Source organism: Poeciliopsis prolifica, unplaced genomic scaffold (genome assembly GCF_027474105.1).
Source record: "Poeciliopsis prolifica strain line A6 unplaced genomic scaffold, Auburn_PproV2 SCAFFOLD034, whole genome shotgun sequence".
Classification (NCBI taxonomy): domain Eukaryota; kingdom Metazoa; phylum Chordata; class Actinopteri; order Cyprinodontiformes; family Poeciliidae; genus Poeciliopsis; species Poeciliopsis prolifica.
The window spans coordinates 5,408,528-5,428,742 of record NW_026562409.1 but is presented as its reverse complement, the minus strand read 5'-3'; the positions used below and the strand labels follow the sequence as shown (position 1 = coordinate 5,428,742).

The 20,215-nt window shown below is 39.9% G+C and overlaps 2 protein-coding genes across 2 annotated transcripts in view; one reads left to right on the top strand and one right to left on the bottom strand.

The window, feature by feature from the left end:
- vat1 (vesicle amine transport 1) overlaps positions 1-10,731 on the top strand; it is a 36,700-nt gene extending 25,969 nt beyond the window's left edge. Inside the window, exon 6 of the mRNA XM_055051931.1 lies at positions 6,562-10,731. Within this exon, the coding sequence (XP_054907906.1) occupies positions 6,562-6,849 (288 nt within the window). The 3' untranslated portion in view covers positions 6,850-10,731. The remainder of the gene's footprint in view (positions 1-6,561) is intronic.
- A 1,946-nt stretch (positions 10,732-12,677) lies between these two features.
- Positions 12,678-19,208, bottom strand: si:busm1-163l24.3 (uncharacterized). Its single transcript, XM_055051930.1, has 6 exons — positions 19,122-19,208; positions 18,037-18,220; positions 16,941-17,044; positions 14,246-16,855; positions 13,297-13,505; positions 12,678-13,212 (listed from the first exon to the last, which is right to left on the bottom strand). Exons 2-6 carry the CDS (start codon positions 18,218-18,220, stop codon positions 13,143-13,145), a joined length of 3,177 nt encoding a protein of 1,058 aa, XP_054907905.1. The 5' UTR covers positions 19,122-19,208; the 3' UTR covers positions 12,678-13,142.
- Between the last annotated feature and the right edge of the window lie 1,007 nt (positions 19,209-20,215).

Genomic DNA, 20,215 nt, shown 5'->3' with positions numbered 1-20,215 from the left:
AGGTTTTAAGATGTTACAGTTTTATAACTACAAACATTTTCTTCCAGATCATTTCCACTGTTTAAAGTTATTTTAATGTCTAAAATAGTCCAAAAGTATCATTTTATGTTTCAGTACTTCTGGATTTGGACCTGTATGAGTTTACATTAACCTACACAGATTTAGTGTTATAAGAAGCTTCTTATTTGCTATTTTGAAAAAAACTTCATTAAACCGAGCTAAAACTATAATTTAGGTCTTTTCTTAATTTTTACAACATTATTTTTGGATCTGTATCCTTTTTTGATTTGGCTAATTTGTGCTCAGAAGTGCATTTCCGTAAAGAGATCTGGATCTGGATCTGGATGTTAATCTGATTGAATCCATCCCTCCTCTTCTTGCTCTGATTAATCTAATGTGACTGGACTGCAATCATTTCTGAATTACATTCATTTTTACAACTTGGAAGCACTCTGAAGACACGTTAATGCCAGGTAGATTTTGTGTCTTTGTGTGCTTGTTGGTAGGATCTGCAGCAGCAGCTGGGCGTGGCCCTAAGGCTCACACTCAGAGACAGAAAGTTGTCCACAAGACACTCAGTGTCTCGTGCAGCATAAGTCACTGGGGCCGACAGGCTCTGATTGTTGCAGATGAATTAACAGTGCTAATAGATATGAATAGAGAAGGAGAATGGATAAAAAAGGGAGCGTCATAAGGACATCTTCTGTTGTCAAAATCGGAGCTGGTCAGTATTTTGGTTGGCCAGAGAGAAACACCCGCTGTCTTTCTGCACCATCTGATGCCCTTTCTCTCCCTCTCCATCTGTCTGCTCTTTATATCTGATTCTTCTTCTTTTTTTTTTTTTTTTGCCATGCTTAGGTTATTGACTCCCTCTCTGTCTCTCTCACTATCTGGCTTTATTCTCTGCTTTATTCTCTGCTTTCTCCCTGTTCACTGTGTCTCTTTTTTTTCCTCTCTTTCTCTCCTGTTGCTATGGTGACATCCTTTAGTCAGCGTATGCGTCTATCTTAGGGAGGGGCCCTGATGTGTGGAAGAAAAAAAAAAAAACATGATGTGGAGATACAGAAAAGAGATGAAGGTGGATGTCGTGTCTCTTGGTGTAAAGCTCACGGGTACCGCATATGTCTGCTGACACCGATACTCCGGCGCGAGGCGTCACAAAGACAAAAAGCTGCCAGGGAAGGAGCAGTGGATGAATTGTCTTAACCCGGGTATAATTGCCACGCCCTGACCTCATTCATCACAACCCTTCCCCCTTGTCTGTACTTGACTTACGAGAGAAATCTGTAAACCACCAAACGTTTAGAAATTAGCATGACCGTCTCATCCTGCAGATCCATAAGCTGCAATTCTCTGAAAAAATATTTTCATGTCTTCCATTTTTGCCTTTCTTTTTGTCACTTTTCAAATTCCGATTTTATGAATCAACAGATGCTCAGTGTGGAAAAAGTTACTGCCATCCCATGCTCAGTCGTAAATGAAAAGATTAACCACTTTTATTTTGGTTCGACCTGCCTGACTTGACGAATCAACATGAAGTAGGTTATAAGAGTTAAAAAGGCAAAACATCATGATCCAGTCTTAATAAATTATACAGATAACAAAGTCACTGAGCTTTAGCAATCTGGAAAGAGTTCTAAAGCCATTTCTAAGAGTTTTCATTAGCAATCAGAAAGAAATCCAATATGACATTAAAAGCACTGTAGACTTGAATGGAGTTCATCGTACAGATCCAAGGTAAAAGCAGTTGTTGGAGCCATTAATTTTGCTCTTCAGCAGAAAACTCTCAAGGAGAATGTCTTGCCTTAAGACCAAATTTAAAAAACGACCCTGTTTGTAATCGATTAAATTTGCAAACAGTTTTTAGGCTTAAGGTGCAATTACTTTGTTAAACAGACTATAAGCCCAGACCTGTCCTGGGTACCTATTTTTCTAAAATTGCATTTTGCTTTTACACAATTTTAATTTGTCTGATGTTTAAATTTTGTTTGATTTCAAACATTGCAACTTGGGCAAAAAATACTAAATCTGTAAGGAGGCAACAAGATTTTTATTGCTCTGATCTTTTGCACAGATAATCATCTTGCTAAAGATTTTAGAGCTGAATATTTAAATAAAGTTATTTTATATTGCTTAGCCTACTTATTGAAGATAATTTTTCATTAATTTAAATGATATTAAAAATGTCTGAAAGTCTCAAATGTAACTTCCATAAACATGCTTAAACTGAGATTATGAAAGGGTTTGATTACTAAAGATGCTAAGCAGAATACACCGGCTAATAAAGAGCAATGACTTTTCATATCTTGTAAAAAATGTTGGTGCAGGAATTTATTTTAGTTTGCAACAATTCAATGTCTTCATTTGAGTCCAATCCACATTGAACTGTTTACTAAAAGGAAGTCGTTAATCTTTATTTTTACAGGCTCAGTTCTGTAACATAACTGCTTCATCTTTGCATTAAGGAATTAGTCTTATGGTGTTTTTTATTTGTTTTTTGTTTTTTGTTCAGATGATTTCTGGGTGAATGTCAAATCAGTTCACTATTACAGCTATTTGTTTTCAAAGACTTGCACCAATTGACGAGTCCCAGCAACATGCAGGGCAGTACACCAAGTAATTTCTGGTAACTGTGTTGCAGTATGAAATCCCGGGGCCTTTCCCTCCATCCACTGTAGTAAAAGTTCCTCCAGCAATAAATGATGTGCAGCAGTTGTTCATAGATGGGACAAGTATTTGGAAAACAACTCAAGTTGTTGTAAAAATGTCCTCGTATTTACTTTATAGTCTGCTGAACAGTGATTCTGCCATTTCAAGCTTTTTTAATATTTCTAAATCTGGATCTTTTATTTAGAATGTAACCTACAGAAACGTCCCACATGTGACAGAATAGTGCCTTGCTAAAAGGCCTCTTGAACTTCCTCACTTTGTCACCTTGCTACTACAAGCTTTATTATATTTTACGGAGGATAATAAAACAGTCTGGCATACATTTCTATCCAGCAGCCCTCAATCAAAATTTAATGGAGCCACTTCTTACTGGATTTACCTCCACAAGTCTTTTGGTGAAGGTTTCAGATTTTCACATGAAGAGAATTCAATTCTTTCCCATTTTGATTTGAAAGACAGCTCAAGCTCAGTCAGATTAGAAGAAAAGCATCTGTGAACATCAACTTTCAAGTCTTGTCTCCTACTCTCAGTTGGATTCCAATCTGGACTTTATCTTGGCTGGGTTGTTCTTAAACATGAATATGGTTTGATGTAAACCATTAGATTTAAAATTGTCCTGCAGGAAAGCGAACTTGCCTCTGAATTAGATTTAAGTGTTTTGTTTTTTAAGCTTCTAACAGGTTTTCTTCTGAATTTAGCCATCGTCCCATTAACTAGTTTGCTTCTCTGTACCTGCAGATGGAAAGTGTCTCCACAGCATTATTTTCTTCCCACTGTGTTTTACCATTGAGTTGGTTAGTTGATGCTAGTTGTTATGGTTAATTCTCCACCACAAAATCTAGAGTTAATATTTCTACATTCAAAATCAAATTAAATCTTATTTGTATAGCACCATTCAGCAACAATGCATTTCACAGTCAACAATTGAAACATTTTGCCATCGTTACACATCAGATTGTTGATTTAATGTTTTATTGATTATGTTTTATTCAACTTCACTTTTTTAAATTGTCTAGTTTGTCTAATTTAAATTGGATATCTCAGATGTTTGGCAGAATTTGAGTTTATCTGAAGAATTTTCAGTGAAACGCCATGTAATATTTTAACTTCTGAAACCATAAACAACTCAGAGAAGTTTGACAGTACAACATAAGAAGCATTAGAGTGAAATGACAAGACATCTGTGTACTTCTCCGCTTGGTGTTTTATGTGCAGTTGGTGTACCTGAGATTTGGGCAACTGTTTGGATTTTCAAGAGAGTTGATTGAAAGACTATCGGCTACTTTCACTCTCATAGAAAATGATTTTTATAATTCTTGAACTTATCCCTCGGCTTTTGTCTGAAGGATACCAGTTGCGCCGAACCCCTCCCTTCGCTTCCAGACTCCCACACTCCCTCTCTTGCCCTCCTCCGTTCCCTCCTCCGTTCCCACGTGTCAAAGTCGTCAGAGCCACGTTTCAGCCAGGCTTTACGTTGCTATGAGATGGCCCTGTTGCCTTGGCATTGGTCGTTAGGTGGTCTGCCTGCCTTGAACAAATCGGGCGGGGGATCGGAGGGAAAAGGAAGAGGGGGTGTGATGAAGACAGGAACAGACAGTGGACAGAGCTCAGTGGTCAAAAGGGGAGGAGGGTGGAGCAGATCTTGGCTGCGATCCTCCACTCATCATTATGATGGAAAGCCACTCGGTCAATTTATCACTGCATGCGTGGGGGGTTTGAGGGCAGTTGTTAGAGGAGAGCATTTAGTTTTGCAGGAATATTTTGCATTATCTTCTGCAACAGGCACCAGCATGTATATCTGCCCTCGTCAGGATGAATGGGCGCGTTTTAAATGATATGTACACATCTTTAAGTCTTAAAATAGAACTAACAAGACCATCTGTGCAGCATTTGTGCTGCTGGTAGTTTGATAGCAATAATGTGCATTTCCCTGAGGATCACTGAGCCTACATTAGACTTAGACATCCATTATTTTACCTTCTCAACCTGATTTGATTCGTATTTTAAATTCTCATTTTTAAAACTGAGCAAGCACTTAGATGTATTTTTAAAATAAGAACTTTTTCTGTAGCAGATAAGAAGGACTGCAGATAGTTTTTATGTTATGTAGATTAGAAATGTGAGATTTTAGCAAACATCCCCAAGTTTTGTCTAAATTAGTTCATTTAGCAGTCAAAATTATAAGCTAACATAGACAAACATATGTTGACAAAGTCTTTTTAATTGGTCCTCAGCTTCTCATTTCTGGGGGTTTGTTGCTTCTACAACAAGAATGTGTGTAAAACTTAATTACAGATGAGGACGTAATAAAATATAAACTCACCGACAGCAAAAAGAGGTAAGACTATTTCAGTGTAGGTTTATTTGTTGATTCATTTGTTGTGGTCTTTTGTGCTGCCTTGAAATGCTCAATTTGAACTTCCACAGTCTAATTGCCAAATATGTCTCGTTAAAAGAGGACGTTAGATTTGAAAAGAGAGTCTCAGTGGCTTAACGTAAGCCTGTCGGCTTTTAATTTTTGCTTTTGCCAACAGTGAAAACTCAAAGGCATTGATGCACCAATCACAATTATTCTAGTGTTGTTTAAGGCTTTGATTCACCAATACTAATATCCAGTGATTTGTATTTCTCTTTAAGAACTTTCATAGAAGAAATACAAGTGCAACTTTCAACTGGGAGTTGAGTCAACGTCATACCACTCTCACGGCAGTGGAGTGGTTGTAAAATAGGGTTTGACCAACATTTTGAAACAAAGATAAAAACCATGGCAGAGGTGAAATTTTCAGTGGTTTCTGAATCTTATGTTAGTGATTAGTCGTTTTAGCTGCCCTAGCTGTAAACAGGAGTCTTTGCCTTTATTCCCCAATGAGAATGTAGCTCATTATTTCAATTCCTAGATTTTCAAGTGCTTTTCAAATCTACATTTTCAAATCTAACATCCTCCATAGCTGTCAGAGGCTGAAAAACAACCGTTTTTAAAAAGAACATCTTTGATTTACTTCCTGCTATCTTCAGGAAAATCTTGCTCTCTCACCCTCAGAAAATGTTTCTTCTTAAATGGTTTCTTAAATGTTTCTTTTAATTTTATATTTAAATATACTAAAAACAACTTTAATTGTGTCTGCCCAGAAGGCTGTTGCTGTCAGTGCGACTTTGAAGGACTTATAGATATTACTGGTGCATCAGATGTGGCACATTTCATACAAATGTGCAGCCATTCAATTTTGAAAAAGTTGCATTAAAGTTGGACATGTAAACTTCTTGGTTTTTATACCAAAACACCCACCACACACTTTATAATCAGAAGTTGCATAAGTTTAGATTGAAATAACAGCTGGCGCTGAATATAAGTTTGTAAGTTTTAACTTCATGAGTTTAAATAACAAAAATACAATTTTTTTCTAATAAATACATGTGACCCATGTGATTCAACCACTGGTAAAACAAATAGAAAAGGAAGTTTAAAGTCTTAAATAAAAAATTTGTAATCTTACAAAAACTATTAAATAAACTGAGGTGGCAATGAAATATTTGTTTTTGTTTGATCTCTAGATTCATTTTTTCTTTGGCTTTATTTTATTTTATTTTTTTGTCATTTTCCTGCCATATTTTTGCTTGTTGCAAGAGTCAATAAGAATTTAATTTCCTTTCAGACATTAATAACATCTCATATTCTTCATATTTGAATATAAGTCTGAGTGAGTTTTGTAGGCAGCTGTATTAAATAAGCAGATTAGAGATAACAGGCTTGCACAGCAGCAGATAATACATTGGATTTGTTTGAGAGCGACATGGCTTCTTCTTCTCATTGAAAGACGAATGTCTTTGTGCTCTTTGCTTTATTTGTCCTGTCATCCAGCTTTCTCTGATTGTCCAACTCTCTTCCTTCAGGTTGGCGATGCCATGAGGAAGATGCAGGAGAGGAACAACATCGGCAAAGTGATCCTCACCACCGAACCCATGCCGGAGGAGGAGAAGAAGGAAGAGGCCAAGAAGGAGGACAAGAAAGAGGACAAGAAGAAGGAGGATAAGAAGAAGGACGACAAGAAGAAGGACGATGGAAAGAAGGAGGAGAAGAAGGATGACAAGAAGAAAGAGGAGCCTAAGAAAGAGGAGAAGAAGGAAGAGCCCAAGAAGGAGGAGGAGAAGAATGATGAGGCCAAGAAGGAGGAGAAGTGAGAGGGAAAGATGGATAGTCAAGCAGACCAGCAGCAGGGAGTTTGTGTCCTGGGAGCAGGGGAGGTGGCAGGGATGAGCTTGGTGGTGGAGCTGCAGGGGGATGGGGGTGGAGTGGTTGCAAAGATGGGAAGGAGTTGGGATAAATTGGACATTTACCTCCCTTCTGCCTCACCTACTGGGTGATTTACTCAGGCATGGCTGCTCCCACCTCCCGTTTCCTCTTCTGTCCCTCATATTTACCTCTTAAAAAAAAAAGAAGAAAAAAATCTGATCCTTCAGACCCCATGTATGCTCTAATCACATCTCCCACCCTCTGCCCCTCACAGTATTAATCGATTTTTGCTATTGGGAATCAAAGCATCAGGAGAGCTGTGGAGGATGGTGGGTTTGGTCCGAGCCTGGGGGCAAATTACCATCTCCCTGACAACCGTAATCTCCTTTCACACTCCGGCCCCACCCTTGACCCTCCGTGCCCCCTCTGCATCTCGACTCCCACCGTGTTAAATTGTTCTGCTCTGACTTCCACCTGCCGCCTCCTCCCTCCCCCCTCACTGTGCTGAGTCCCCCCCACCCCTCACCAACACACACATCTCCCACAGCATCACCACCACCACCCCAACTCACCCACGAGCCGGACCCACAGACAGGCACCGAAGGCAGGCAGATAAACCGAGAACCACACCCACCCATCCGCACTTGTTTTCTGTGTCCAGCTTAGTTATGTCACTACTGATGAGTCAGAGATGCTTCTGATTGGCTGTTGCTCCTCATCTTCCCTGGAGATATTTTCATTGTAGTTTTTTCGCTCATCATGTTTAACTACGTAGAAAAAAAAATTATTAAAGCTTCAGAGCAATGGAAACTCTTTCCCATCAAATTCCACCCGAGTTCATGTCCTTGCTTTTCCTCTCATAATGAGCCTCTCTGTGCTCTGTTGAATAGCCTGGCTGATATTATTTTCCAGCTTCCTTCTCCTTAGTTACAGATTTTTCTAGCCGACCAACTGTTGGCAAGAAGTTCAGGGTGCCAATTAAGAGAGAAATTGTTTCTGTGCAAACACACAGACATGCACGCTCCAAATGCGATGAAAGAGCCGCTGTCGCACCAAGACAGCGAGGCGCTTGAAGTGAGCAAGTGAAGAGGGTGAAGGGTTTTTTTTTTTTCTTCTTCTTTCGTTTTTTTGTTCTCCTTTGCTCCGGACTTTCTTTCCTCCCTGAACCTCCAAGAGGAATTTCATTGCATTCCTCGCTTCTTTTCGATCACAGTGACCCAGGAGAGGCAAATTCAGCCGGCGCTGTTGTCCGCGCTTCGCCTCCCCACCTCCTCCCTCTTCCTCCTTCCTCTTCCTCCTCTTTCTGTTTCCCTCTTTGTGGTCGGCATAGCAACAGGCGTCAGGCTCGTCAGAGATGGCACTGTGGTTTCTCTCTCTCTCTCCTTTTTTTCTTCCCTCTCTCTGTGTCTCCTTCATGCTCTTCTGACTCTGCGTTTGCCAGCAGTTGGTGCTGTCAGCCGGTATTTCAACAGGTTGAAGATGTTTTAGTAATATGAATCAAAACAGCAGGCCAGGCTGTTTTTTAAAGCATTTAATATCACTCGACTAGCCTTATTTCAACTCTGTCTAAAGTCTAACATGTTACATTGATAGTTGGGTTCGTAACTGTGGCTATTAATGTATAATATTACATTTACATTTAAAAAAAAGCTAAAAAAAAAAAAAAAAAAAAAAAGTAATTTTAACAACTCCAGCGGTGTGAAGAAGTATTTTCTTCTTCTTTTCCTTTCTTTTAACCACATTAAACAGTTCATCAAGCAAATCAATTATAATTAGAATGAATAACAACATCTAGTTTTCAATCGATAATTTTATTAAGGGAACAAAGCTATCCAAATCAGTCTGGCATTGGGGGAAAAAGCAATTGTCTGCTAAATTTAATAACCCTGTGTCTAATAACTGGTTATGCCACCCTTGGCAACAAGCACTGCCGTCTCGCATTTTCAATAACTGGAAATTAAGTTGGTTGTTTTTACTTTGTACCATTTGACTTTGCAGAATTATTTTAATTCTTTTTATTTGTCCACTCTCCCTTGGATGCCACTTTTGCCTAATCTCTTATTATTGAATCGTGAACGCTGACCTTAACTAAGAAAAATCGCTTCTGCAGTGCTTTAAATGTTGTTCCTGGTTCTTTGTGACATCCTGAGTGAGTCATTGATGCGCTCATGGAGTCATTTGGGTAGACCCAACACTCTTTGGAAGGTTTACGACTGTTCCATGTTTTCTCCATTTGTGAGTAACGACTCTTACTGTGGTTCACTGGAGTCCCAAAACCTCAGAAATGGCTGTGAACTTGTTTAGGTCGGGGTGTGATGTGCTTCATTCCTGTTGTCAGATTTTCTCATTTTGATCAATACAGAGTGGCTGAAACTAAACTCTGCATTTTGAATTATTACTTCTGTATATGCAGTCTGATTTGGATACCTTTTATTCTTAATAAGTCAGTATTTAAAGTTTTTATTTAAAGAGGTTACCATAGCCTGATATTAGGATGTGTTTAATGATGTGAAACATCTAAGTGTAACAAAAAGAAAAAAACAGAAGAGAAACATTTTACATGACACTGTGTCTGCCAAAAGGGTGGAGATGATAAATCACGTGATAAAATTCAGCTTTTCTTTCTACCTGTAACTACTAGCTGTTCTACACAGTGCTAATGCTTGTGTGAAGTCACTGTTCAGTTTCTAATGCCAACAGTGTGTGTCAGTGGCCCTTCGTTTGCTTGAGTCGCACACTGCTGCCCCGCTTATGGACATTGAAATTTTCATCTCAGAATCATCGTCTTTAAACATGACACCCTTACTGACTACCTGCCTGCCTGCCTGCCTCTGGATCTGGCTTCAGTGTTCAGACTCAGATGGTGACTAGTGACTTTGTAAAAAACAAACAAAAAAAATCTTTCCAAAAAAAAAAATGTGTTGGCATGAGTGGCCTCCCCCATGTGCTGTGTGTGGTGTGCCATTGTGTGTGAAGACGTGTGTGTCCTCAGGTCGTTTGTCAGGTTTTAAAATCACTCGCCCTCCCTGCCACATTTCCACCTCACACTACTCTGCTACAGAACGACGTAGCTTCACATCGACCCTCCTCCATCTCTCCCTCCTGTCTGATAAGAGGCCTGTGTTATGAGGACAGTTGGTATTAGTATTTTGCACTCTGCTCGCTGATCTTAATGCACTTGCAAGCATGGCGGTGGCACTCCAGTCTCAGCCTGGCTTTGAGTTGTCCTCTTTCTTTTCTTTTTTTTTTGTTGCTCCAGATTTGCAGCCTGTTTCTCATCCTTTCAGAACAGGTGGCACAAACGCATCCAATGTTTTAAAGGTTCCACTCATGTGCCCTAACTTTTCAAATGCGTTCATTCTTTCTTGGCTGTGAGAAACAAAACGCGGAGCTGGGTAAGATGGACTGGAGTGCGACCGCCATACTGGTGTGGGGAGTGATTGTGCTCTGTCAGCCTCTGGTTAGTGTTCTGTTCTAATCTGCTGGGCTCCCTTTGTGAACCTGTGGACGGTGCTTCTGTTCCGAGTGCCATGTGAGAAACAATTGCTTCAGTTAAAAAAAAAAAAAAAGAAAGAAAGAAAAGTGTTTTACTTACTATGTTATTTTTGATTTACCTTTATATTTTTGTTTTGTTTTGTTTTTTGTTATCCAAGGGTTTAAAGTTCAAAGCTCATACAGTACTCTGTGGGGACCTGCTAACCTGCACTCCTTTTAAATGTGATAAAGTTTTTTTTTTCTGTTGGTCCAAACCATGTGTGCCAAATTGTATGTATATTCCTCTGTCAATGCTTTGAATATTAACAGTGCATAAAAATATATTAAAAAAAGAATCTGCCTCAGGATGCATTTCCATCAACCCAGAAATGGGTCAAAAATTGCAGATATGCACCAGTTTTGTATATCAGGGAATAATGGGACTTTTTTTCAAAAAGTTTGTGGCTTTTAATTGGTTGCTCAGACTAAGGTCTGTTTCTGTTTTATCTTCATTCAAAAAGATTACCTCTACAAAAATTAAATGATCCTACAACTAAAAGGAAAGAGAGATTAGGACTCAAAACGTCACTAGATTTCCTCAAAATCCAAAGCTTCGCCGCATTCTTCTGTGCATATGTTTCTGCCAGCGTGTTTGCAAATGGTCCGTATAGCAAAGTGAGGAAAACAGATGTTCTCACACAGCTGTGCAGTGATGCAGATACTGTAAAACAGCCCAACAAGGCCCCAGCTTATTGGCTGATCAGCCCCAGCCTGCCCCAGACGCAACATTTCCGCTTTACAGCCTCTCTTTACGTTTGCTGAAGGTTTGTAAGTCTTTTCTCTCTTCCTGCGCTGCATCTGCAGAGCTTCTTGGCCCATGCAGTAGTTTAGCAGCCAGCCAACAGTCCTCCCGGTATAAACCTCTTTCCCTCTGCACTCGCTTTCACAGAGAATAAAACATCATTTTGACATCTGGAATTTGATATTGCACGCATCCATCTGCATGTGGAAAACAGATTAGTTTTTTTTTTTTATTCTTCCAGAATTTCCCCAATGGTTTAATGGAGCCAATGCCTTTGAGATGATCTTAATCAGTGAGGCGGTGCTTCATGTCTGGAGTTTGAGCTCAAGTGGATCTTTTGGTTAAAAGCAGGCCCACCCCCTTCCTACTTTGGTCTGCCGTCTGGAAGCTCTTCCACTATGGTGAAGCTGGATTGTATGTCATCTTGAAGTGGTTTCCCAGTCATTCCAGACACTTATGCAAGAGAAACGCAGAGATGTACAGCTGGGGAGGAAAAAAAAGCTTTACAATGTAAAAATAGGCAACGCGTGGTCATTTTCCTAGATGGGATGGCGCCAATTAAAACCCGTAAATTAGGGCATGAAGACAAGCGTTGAGGTCAGTATTTCAAATCATCATCTTTCTCTCTTGTTGTGTCACTAAAGTTCCTCACAGAAACGTCGCTGTCGAGCTTTGAGGTGATTTTTAAAAATAAATATATTTTGTTTTATATGGTTTCTCAGGTCATTCCAAACTGCAGTTTTCCTCACCACTAATACACACACAGCAGTTCCACGATGTTCATGATACAAACTCCAACTGCATGATTGTCCTTCACAACCTCATACCATGTGAAAGAAGGATTAGCCAGTGGCTCATATTCACTCAAACATCTGCCTGCAGCTCTTAAGTGCTTCGCAGTCTCTTTTAAGAGTAATGCATTGCAGAGATGCTAAGAAAAAGCACAATCTGCCAGGACCTTTCATGTACAGTACAGTATTAGAATGCATGTTTAGTCAACCAGAAAATAAAGCACATGTGTGTAGCTTCTCATCAGTTTTCCATAGCATTGTGGTGTGAAGGAGGAGAGTGCCAGTCCACCGCCGAGTCCCTGCTCTCACCTTCAGCACCGGCATTGCCAAGGCCAGCTGGTAAAGCCGTGTGACATCTTAACCTATCCCTGGGAATGCTTCGGAAAAACTCACTTCACAACCCTCCTCTTGTTAGCTTTGTCAGCACTGGTCATTTTCTACAGCGGATACCCAACAGGTGACTTCCACATTCCCTTCGCTCTGATGTTTTTTGGGTTAAAAAGAGAAAAGCAAAACAGAAAAACACACTCCTCGTCCTGACTTTGTTTTTTAAACCCTTTGAACTGATGCTGCTTCTGTGCTTGACTCTGGGTTTACTGCGTGGTGCCATGCTGTCCACATGGCCTTTAGAGCTTGTAACGCTTCAGTGTGTAATGTTACCATATGCCTTACATGTTTTCCAGGACTAATAAAAAAAGCATCAAAAAAGTCAGGAAATGTGCTCTTTTTATTCATATTTATACCCTCCAGTATTTTGCAACTGGATAGATGGATTGTGGTTAATCCCACACAGAATGCTCCAAAGTGCTTATCTTTACAGTGACGTGCACATCATACCACAGAAATACACTCGTATAAAAACTGAATTAGTTGAAATGGTAAAAAAAAAAAATAAAGGTTTAGAAATGCTATACAAAATAATCCAAACTGTGACGTTGGGACATTAAACATTCACAGATTCAAGCATGTCCTTAAAAAAAAAGCCATTAGTTTAAAAAATCTAAAAAATATATACATATTTCCATTCTCAATTCTGTTATTTACATTCATAGATAAATAAGGAATGACTGACATTTTACAACATAATACAATAAGACAAATGACTAATACAGTTGAAATTATATTAAAAACGTACATGTATAAGTAATTTTTTCATTTTGGACCTTGCTGATGGCTACACAATCCCTTTAGAAGCCAAGATGCTGGACAAACGTGTCAAGTATGTGGGGTCTGGGTACCCTTTCCTGCAAGAGACAAAATAAGAACAAATTAGCTCAGATTTGTCGATAAACAGCAGTGACTTGGAGATTCAAACTGCATTCACTCACGCAGATTTGCCTCCATATAAGCTGGTTTTGTGTGGGATGCAGTCCCAGACGACCTTGGCCTCTGTCTCTTTGCCTGCCACTGTGAAGGTGAGGCCCCCCCTGAAGGCTTTTTCCAACCGGGGAAGCAGCTTCTTCGCATCTTCATTGTCTGGGAGGTAGGCCTCGAATATCGCCCCCTTAAATGGTTTTCCAGGTGATGGATGGCCCTCCTGATCACAGATAAATCACATTAGAACCAGAGTGGTAAGATATACAATTGATAGGACAGTACTAATGAAATAGCTATAACCCATTTGCAGTCACTGACACTTTGGGTAAGCTTGTGAAAAAAACACTTTTCTAATCAACTTAGTTCAATATTTCTGTTGATTTGGTTTAAAATTGACCTACTGAAAGACCCAGAGATGGTCCATTTTTAGTTTTCTGGCAAAAGTCTCGAGACTTTCAAATAAAGGGATAGTATAGTGTAATTTCTAGGCAAGTAGTCCCATTTTATAGCACAATATAAAATGGGACTATGTTGTATTCAGTTGTGTTAAAAAGGCTTTACATATGAAATATAAGATAGAAGAAATTTGTTTGACAACTTGAAATTTGCCCCCGTACTGGTAGTTTCGATCACAATTATCCCCATTAAATGGACGCCAATGTAGAAAGAAACTTAAAAAACTTTTTTCTTTACATAGTTGAGACCCTTAGATGAAACTTGTATCTCTAACTGCAGAGGTTATGCTCTTAGCTTGTGAAAAGTTCTTTTTTTCTTGTGAAAGAAGTTTATATTCATTTTGGAATTTAGGTCTATTTTACTTTGGAAATGCAGGTTTTGAGTAACATCCTTGTCTTAGTTGCTTTCTCAGTAACAGAGAAAGCCCTATCAGTCTTTCTAAAAGATAAAACAAAAGCTCTTTATCAGATTATAGCGACATAAGATTCTAAGTAAACTACTCACCCCTTGGATACCATTAGGAATGCGGTAAGTGATCTTGATAACGCCGTCCTTGTGTTGACCTGGTAAACTCATGCTCAGTTTGGATTTCTTCATTTCACCGCAGATGCCTCGCGATGTCTGCTCTACCTGACTGCAGACTTTGCAGTAAGAGTGCAACGTCTCCAGGCACTCTGGGCACAATGTGACTCCACACTTAGTCGTCACCAATGTTGTCTTCTCCTTCCCACAAAAACAGGTCTGCTCGTCCAGACCTGACTTCGACTTCTCTGAGATGCTCTGGGTCTCTGCAGGTGTACAGTTTGTAGTATCTGGTCGGTTAGCTTGTAATGTTCTCTCTTTCTCACCATTCAAAGGATTCTTTTCAACTATGTTTCCATCCTGTTTTTTCTTGAAGAGAAAGTCTTCTGGTGATGATTGGCTATTTGATCCATTCACAAGCCCTTTCTGACCAAAATCTCTACCATATGTTGTTTTCCATTGCTGACTCTCACTGTTCCCATCAACTATCCCAGCGTGGGTGGATTTTAGCACCTGATACGCACTGTCTGGGGCTCGTTTTCTGCTTTGGGTTGGATTCAATGGTAAAAATTGGTCAGAGAAGTCGTGCTGTTCGGGTTCTTTAGAAAATACCTCCCTCAGCGTAGCAGCAACCTGGGAGCACAGCTCTTCTGGACCAACAAGATACAGGTTTTTCTTCATTGTGTGGATAACAACCTTCTTAAAGCGGCTCCGCACTTCAGAGCAACAAGCCTGTAAGGTTTCATCTTCGGTACTAGAGACCCCCAACTCTGACAAAAGCAGCTCCTTAACTGAGAAGTCACCACTGACTAAGTCAACAAGCTTCTGTAGACGTTCCCGACATAATATCACTTTGGACGAATCAGCCCCTCTTAAGATAACAGTCAAATTCTGATTGCCCTCAGAGTAGCTCTCTTTCATCTGGAGATCAGACGTGAGGTCCTCCACCCGGGTGCTGTAGGCCTCCTTTATGTATTGCCACATAACCTGGGAAACTGAGATCTCTTCATGATGGACTTCTTGTTTATTCCTCACAGTCTGACTACTAAAGCTGGAAGACCGCTCACGGACTCCGACTGAAGGTTTGCTGGAATCGTCTTGGCTCTTCTGGCCCAAGATTTGAGCTTTCTGTTGAGGTGTTCCTGAGAAACTACTGGCTCGCTTTAAAGTGGATCCAGACCCTGAAGGTGGAAGTGCACTGCTTTTTGGGAGGCTGTACGGAATCGAAGCAAATGGAGCTGCTAAATTTTTTGGCCGGGTCTCTGTCATATCTGTAGTTAAAGAGGTTTTAATTGGTGAGAATGAAGAGGGAGAAGATGTGTGCACGGTTTTGAACAATATGTCCCCTCCAGTATTTTGGGCTGCTGCTCTCGAAACTCCTTCACCAGAAATCTGTGTTGTTCCAGACAGCACATCATGCCCCAGAATCGGTTCCTGATGCACTTGCCTGCTGGGTGATGAATTTGGACGGAAGGGAAAGCCGCCTAAAACGGAAAGTCCTGAGTCTTTAAACCGAGCAGCCAGTTTATACCTTCTTGCTCCATCAATTCTTAGTTCATCTTCCTCAGATATCTGCAGCCGATCTATCCTTTCATTCAACTGTCCTTCAGTAGGAAGAGCAGTCTGGGGTAATCGCTCCTCATCAGCATGAAAAGGTGATGAGCCAGAATTATATGAAGGAAAATTAAGAAGACTGGCAACACCTTCCTTTTTATTTCTATCGTCCTCCTGGCCCATTAGAAGAGAGTATCTGGCATCTGCTACATCCTTGTTGATACCAATCAAGTAAATATTCTGCTCATCTTCATTCAGAAGAAGTTTTGGATATCTTGCACTTACATTTTCCAGTGCCCTTTGCAGTCCTCCTCTGGGGCGAATTAAAATTTTAGGGAGCTGGTCTCGGCAGATCTTTGCCTCATTTTCCTGATAAAGTCGACTTATTGCCTGTTTAGCTAGTTTCATGCTGTCTTGTCCCTCCTCCAATGCTGTTGTATCAGCAATCTGCAAAAACAAAGTGGTCAGGCCCTGATTTGTTTCGTTAACCACCTCAACGCCAAACTGACTGAGAATTTGCTGGTATTCCTTCTTGCTGTGCTTCTCCAGATACTGGAACACGTCCGCATCCACAATCAAAGAGGACTCCTCTATGAAAGCAGTTGGAGGGCATTGAGCTGCGCTATCTGTGTGATTGGCAGTTTCCCAGTCATCTCCACCAAGAGCACGATTTCTGTTTGATGTGAAGTTTTCCCCCTTTGTTGAAACATCAGCGTCATCTTCGACTTCTCTGTGTTCCTCTTGCCTGATCGGTTCTCTGCTCTGATCGTCTGACACTTGAGGCTCCTGCGATGTCTGAAATGACCAAGTCCTGCTGGAGGCATTTGGACCTGAGTCTTTGCTCTCTAACAATCTGGGACCAAGTAGTTCAGCCAAAGCAGCCTGGACTTTACAGTACGAGCCAAACAGTGTGCAACACTTCTCAGTAGCAATGGGCTTTATCTGGACCTCCTGATGACTTTTATGAAGTTTTTTTAATGCCTTGATTCCCCCAGGAAGTCTGCTGTAGTCAACTGTTGCTGTTAAGCTTAAGACAACCTAAAAACCCCAAAGCAAAACAATTTAAGTTCACCCTTCATACTGAATTACTTGGCATATTGTACAAAATTGTAATATTTTGTACCTGATCTGGGTCCAAGCTTTCTGGGCTCTCTGAAGCATTGAGTTCATACTTCTTCCCATCTATTTCCAGAATGTGCCGAGATTGTTGAGCAATTCTCTGTGCCACTATGTGAGAGGGGTCATTGGAAGGAAATCAATCAGTCTGAAAAGCATCCTGACTAAGCGTTTCTGCCGTTGGCTGCTCCATTGACTTGCATACAGGCATTTCAGCTCAGTTTAAATCATTGGTGACAGCCTAGAGGCTGTACTGATGCTGAATTGCTGCACCTGAATTGTAATAGATAAGAAATTATTTATGTTGAGCTGAGAGACTGAAGTTTTATGTGTCAGGAAATAATAAAAAATATCTTTATCAGGATCTACAATTATTTAGATCTAATTTCAAGTGCACAATAATACATAACAGATGCAATACTGTGATTATTAAATAAAGATTAGGTTAAAGTGGAAAAGCTGTGATTGAAGAAGTAAGTGCATCCCAATGGTTAAATGGATTTCAGAATCCCCTTTAGCAGCAATAGAAATAGTTGTTTTCTGTCTAGCTTCATCAGTCTCTCACATTAATGGGGAAAGATTCATTGTGATTAGAGAATAACTGTGCTGTGCAGAATTTCCATTCTTACTAAACTGGTTCAAGGGACTTTGTTGGAGAAGTCTTGTGGTTCAATCTGACTGAGTTTTGTAAACTTAAACTGTGTTGCCATATTAATTTCACGGTAAAGAGGCTTTCTGCTGGGGAAATGAAGTGAGGGTCTGTACAGTTTTTTTTTATTGAGTATTGAAAATCTGACTTAAGAGTCTGTTTGGTGGCACAGAGTCACAGTCATCAAATTGTTTGGAAATGGCCTTCAAACGCCTCCTACATTGGTGAGCAGGGACAAGTCCTCCTCTTAAGGCCAATGCTGATGTATTTATTTCCTGTGCTGATCAGCTGAATGGGCAAAATTCAATTTTTACTGTATGCAGGTAAAAATACAGATTAATTCTTATTCAGTACATTTTGCTTGCAGCATCTTTCCCACTGAAACCAAATGGAAGTAAGCAAGGTGCTGTTGGTTTATTTTTGTTTATTAAAGAAAATACTTCAACCGACTGACCTGCACTGTCTTCAAAGGTAATGAGAGCAGATGAAGGCGTTGGTTTCACAATCGTGACATGGTCTATTTCCCCTCCTCCATTCCTGGCTCTGAGAAAGTGAATGAGTAACTTGTCTTTCAGCCTGTCATCTTCCAGGTCCGTGGGCAGCCCGCTCACCCTGACAATCCTGCCCGCTTCTGCCATCTGCTGGAAGAAACACGGTCACTGCTGAGTGGGAGAAACTTTCTACATGAGAATCAGACAGCACGAGCAATCAAAAATACGTTTTCCTGGAGAGAGGCTGTTTGTGAATATCCGGCTGATGATAAAAAATAAAAATACACAAAAGTGTGACGCCTCTTTTAATTATAGGGGTTTCTATGTGGGAACCCCACCCCTATATACAGGAACAAAGATATGTCAGATTATATCACCCTCTCCTGGGGATACAAGGACATTACATCAATATGCAAAGAGAAAATATATCTTAATCAACGCTATATGTATAAATCTGCAAATAAGAAATGGCAATCAACTTCACATCGGTGTGTTTTCAATCCTCTTTACTTCAAAAGAAGCGCTGAAGAAACTACAAGGCAATTGTATATTATATATTTTATGAAGCCAAAATGAATGACGCTTGGTTATTTATTCTTCTTTGCAGCCATTCCCTCTTGTCTGACGCTAACTTGAACAAAAACAATTTAAAAAGACGCACGAAGCTCTTAACCCCTCGCCCCCATGTCTCTTTCCTTTCTTCTTCTTCCTCCCCACCAACAGACTGTCAACTAGTTTTCTGCTCTTTGACTAAATTTAACACCACTTTGCTGCACGTACTAAAGCTTTTCAGACATTCCACCTGCTTAGGCGTGTTCTGTTCCTACTTATATTGATATTACATCAGAGTTTTGGTGTCAAATCTGCTTCCAGAAATCAGTAAGAGGCGCGTAATTACCCCATAACAAGAAAACAGGCCACATTTCAGAGGCGAGAGTCAAGGAAGTAAATAAATCAGGCACATCTCGGTTGAATCAGATCGCAACGCAAACGATGAAATTGTTCGGCGTAGCGCTGCGGATCTCGCTCGAATGTAAACATTACTGACCTTGCATGTGTTTCACGATGATTTCTCTTTTCTCAACTTTCGAAGATCGACACGCTTCACGGGAAGAGGAGGAAAAGCGAAACTAAGTATATTTTGTTGGTTTTTTCCCACTAGGGGGCAACCAAAGGTCGCTGCTCTGAGTATGAGAGCAGGTTAGAGCTGCTTCATCTATGTTTGTTGGTGCTTCAGCTGTTTTATCGTCTCTTATAGAATAAAGAAGAAACATTTTAAACTAAGTGAAAACGGAGAGTTTGCAGATGATGTGATCAGAAAGTTTCTTATTTTCCTAATTTTGTTGCTACGTGAAAATAAAATCATAACACACTTGAGAAACAATGAGAGTTAGTGGTTCTTTTTATTATTAAACAAAATACCAATCGGTAGTCAAAGAAAGACAGAAAAGGACTGAATTAATTTGGTCATATTATAGTTTTGCAACTGTGTAAACTGTAAAAGTTTAGAAAACAAAGGCTTTTGCACACAAATAGCCTTGACATCTTACTACTCATTCAGGTATAATGAGCTTTGTATATGATGATTTTTGGAAGATCCCACCTGGCACAAGGCCCTAAAAAACACCCATATTTTGTCACAATTCAGATCTTTCTCTTGAAACCAACATTTTAAAATCTGGTTTTCTTGTTTGCATCACAGACATTCAGGGAAGGGTTACATTTGTAACCATGATTTAGAAATCTCAGAGCTCCTGATTGTTCAACATGTACAGTATTTCCACAGAACACAGCATGTGGTTTTCACCATCATCTTTTTAAATAAAAAAACATGACTTATTTTGATAGTAAATTGTAACAACAGCTCCAGCTTGATGAGCTTTCTTAAAAGAAAAGTTAACGCTAACTCATCGCTTTATTTATACCAGGATTATATCGGGCACAACTTCAGGAATAAAAACATTTGTTACTTTGAATAAAAAAAGTGAAGGAATCCATCGGCCATTGATCAATTGATTATTTATTTGTTTATTTTTATTTTTCTAACACAAAAAGCCACTAGGTGGCAGTATTGCAGTGGTGCTATAAATGTCTTCTTCCGCAGCTTTCGACGAAGCAGAGAACCGTATGGGGTTTATCCAA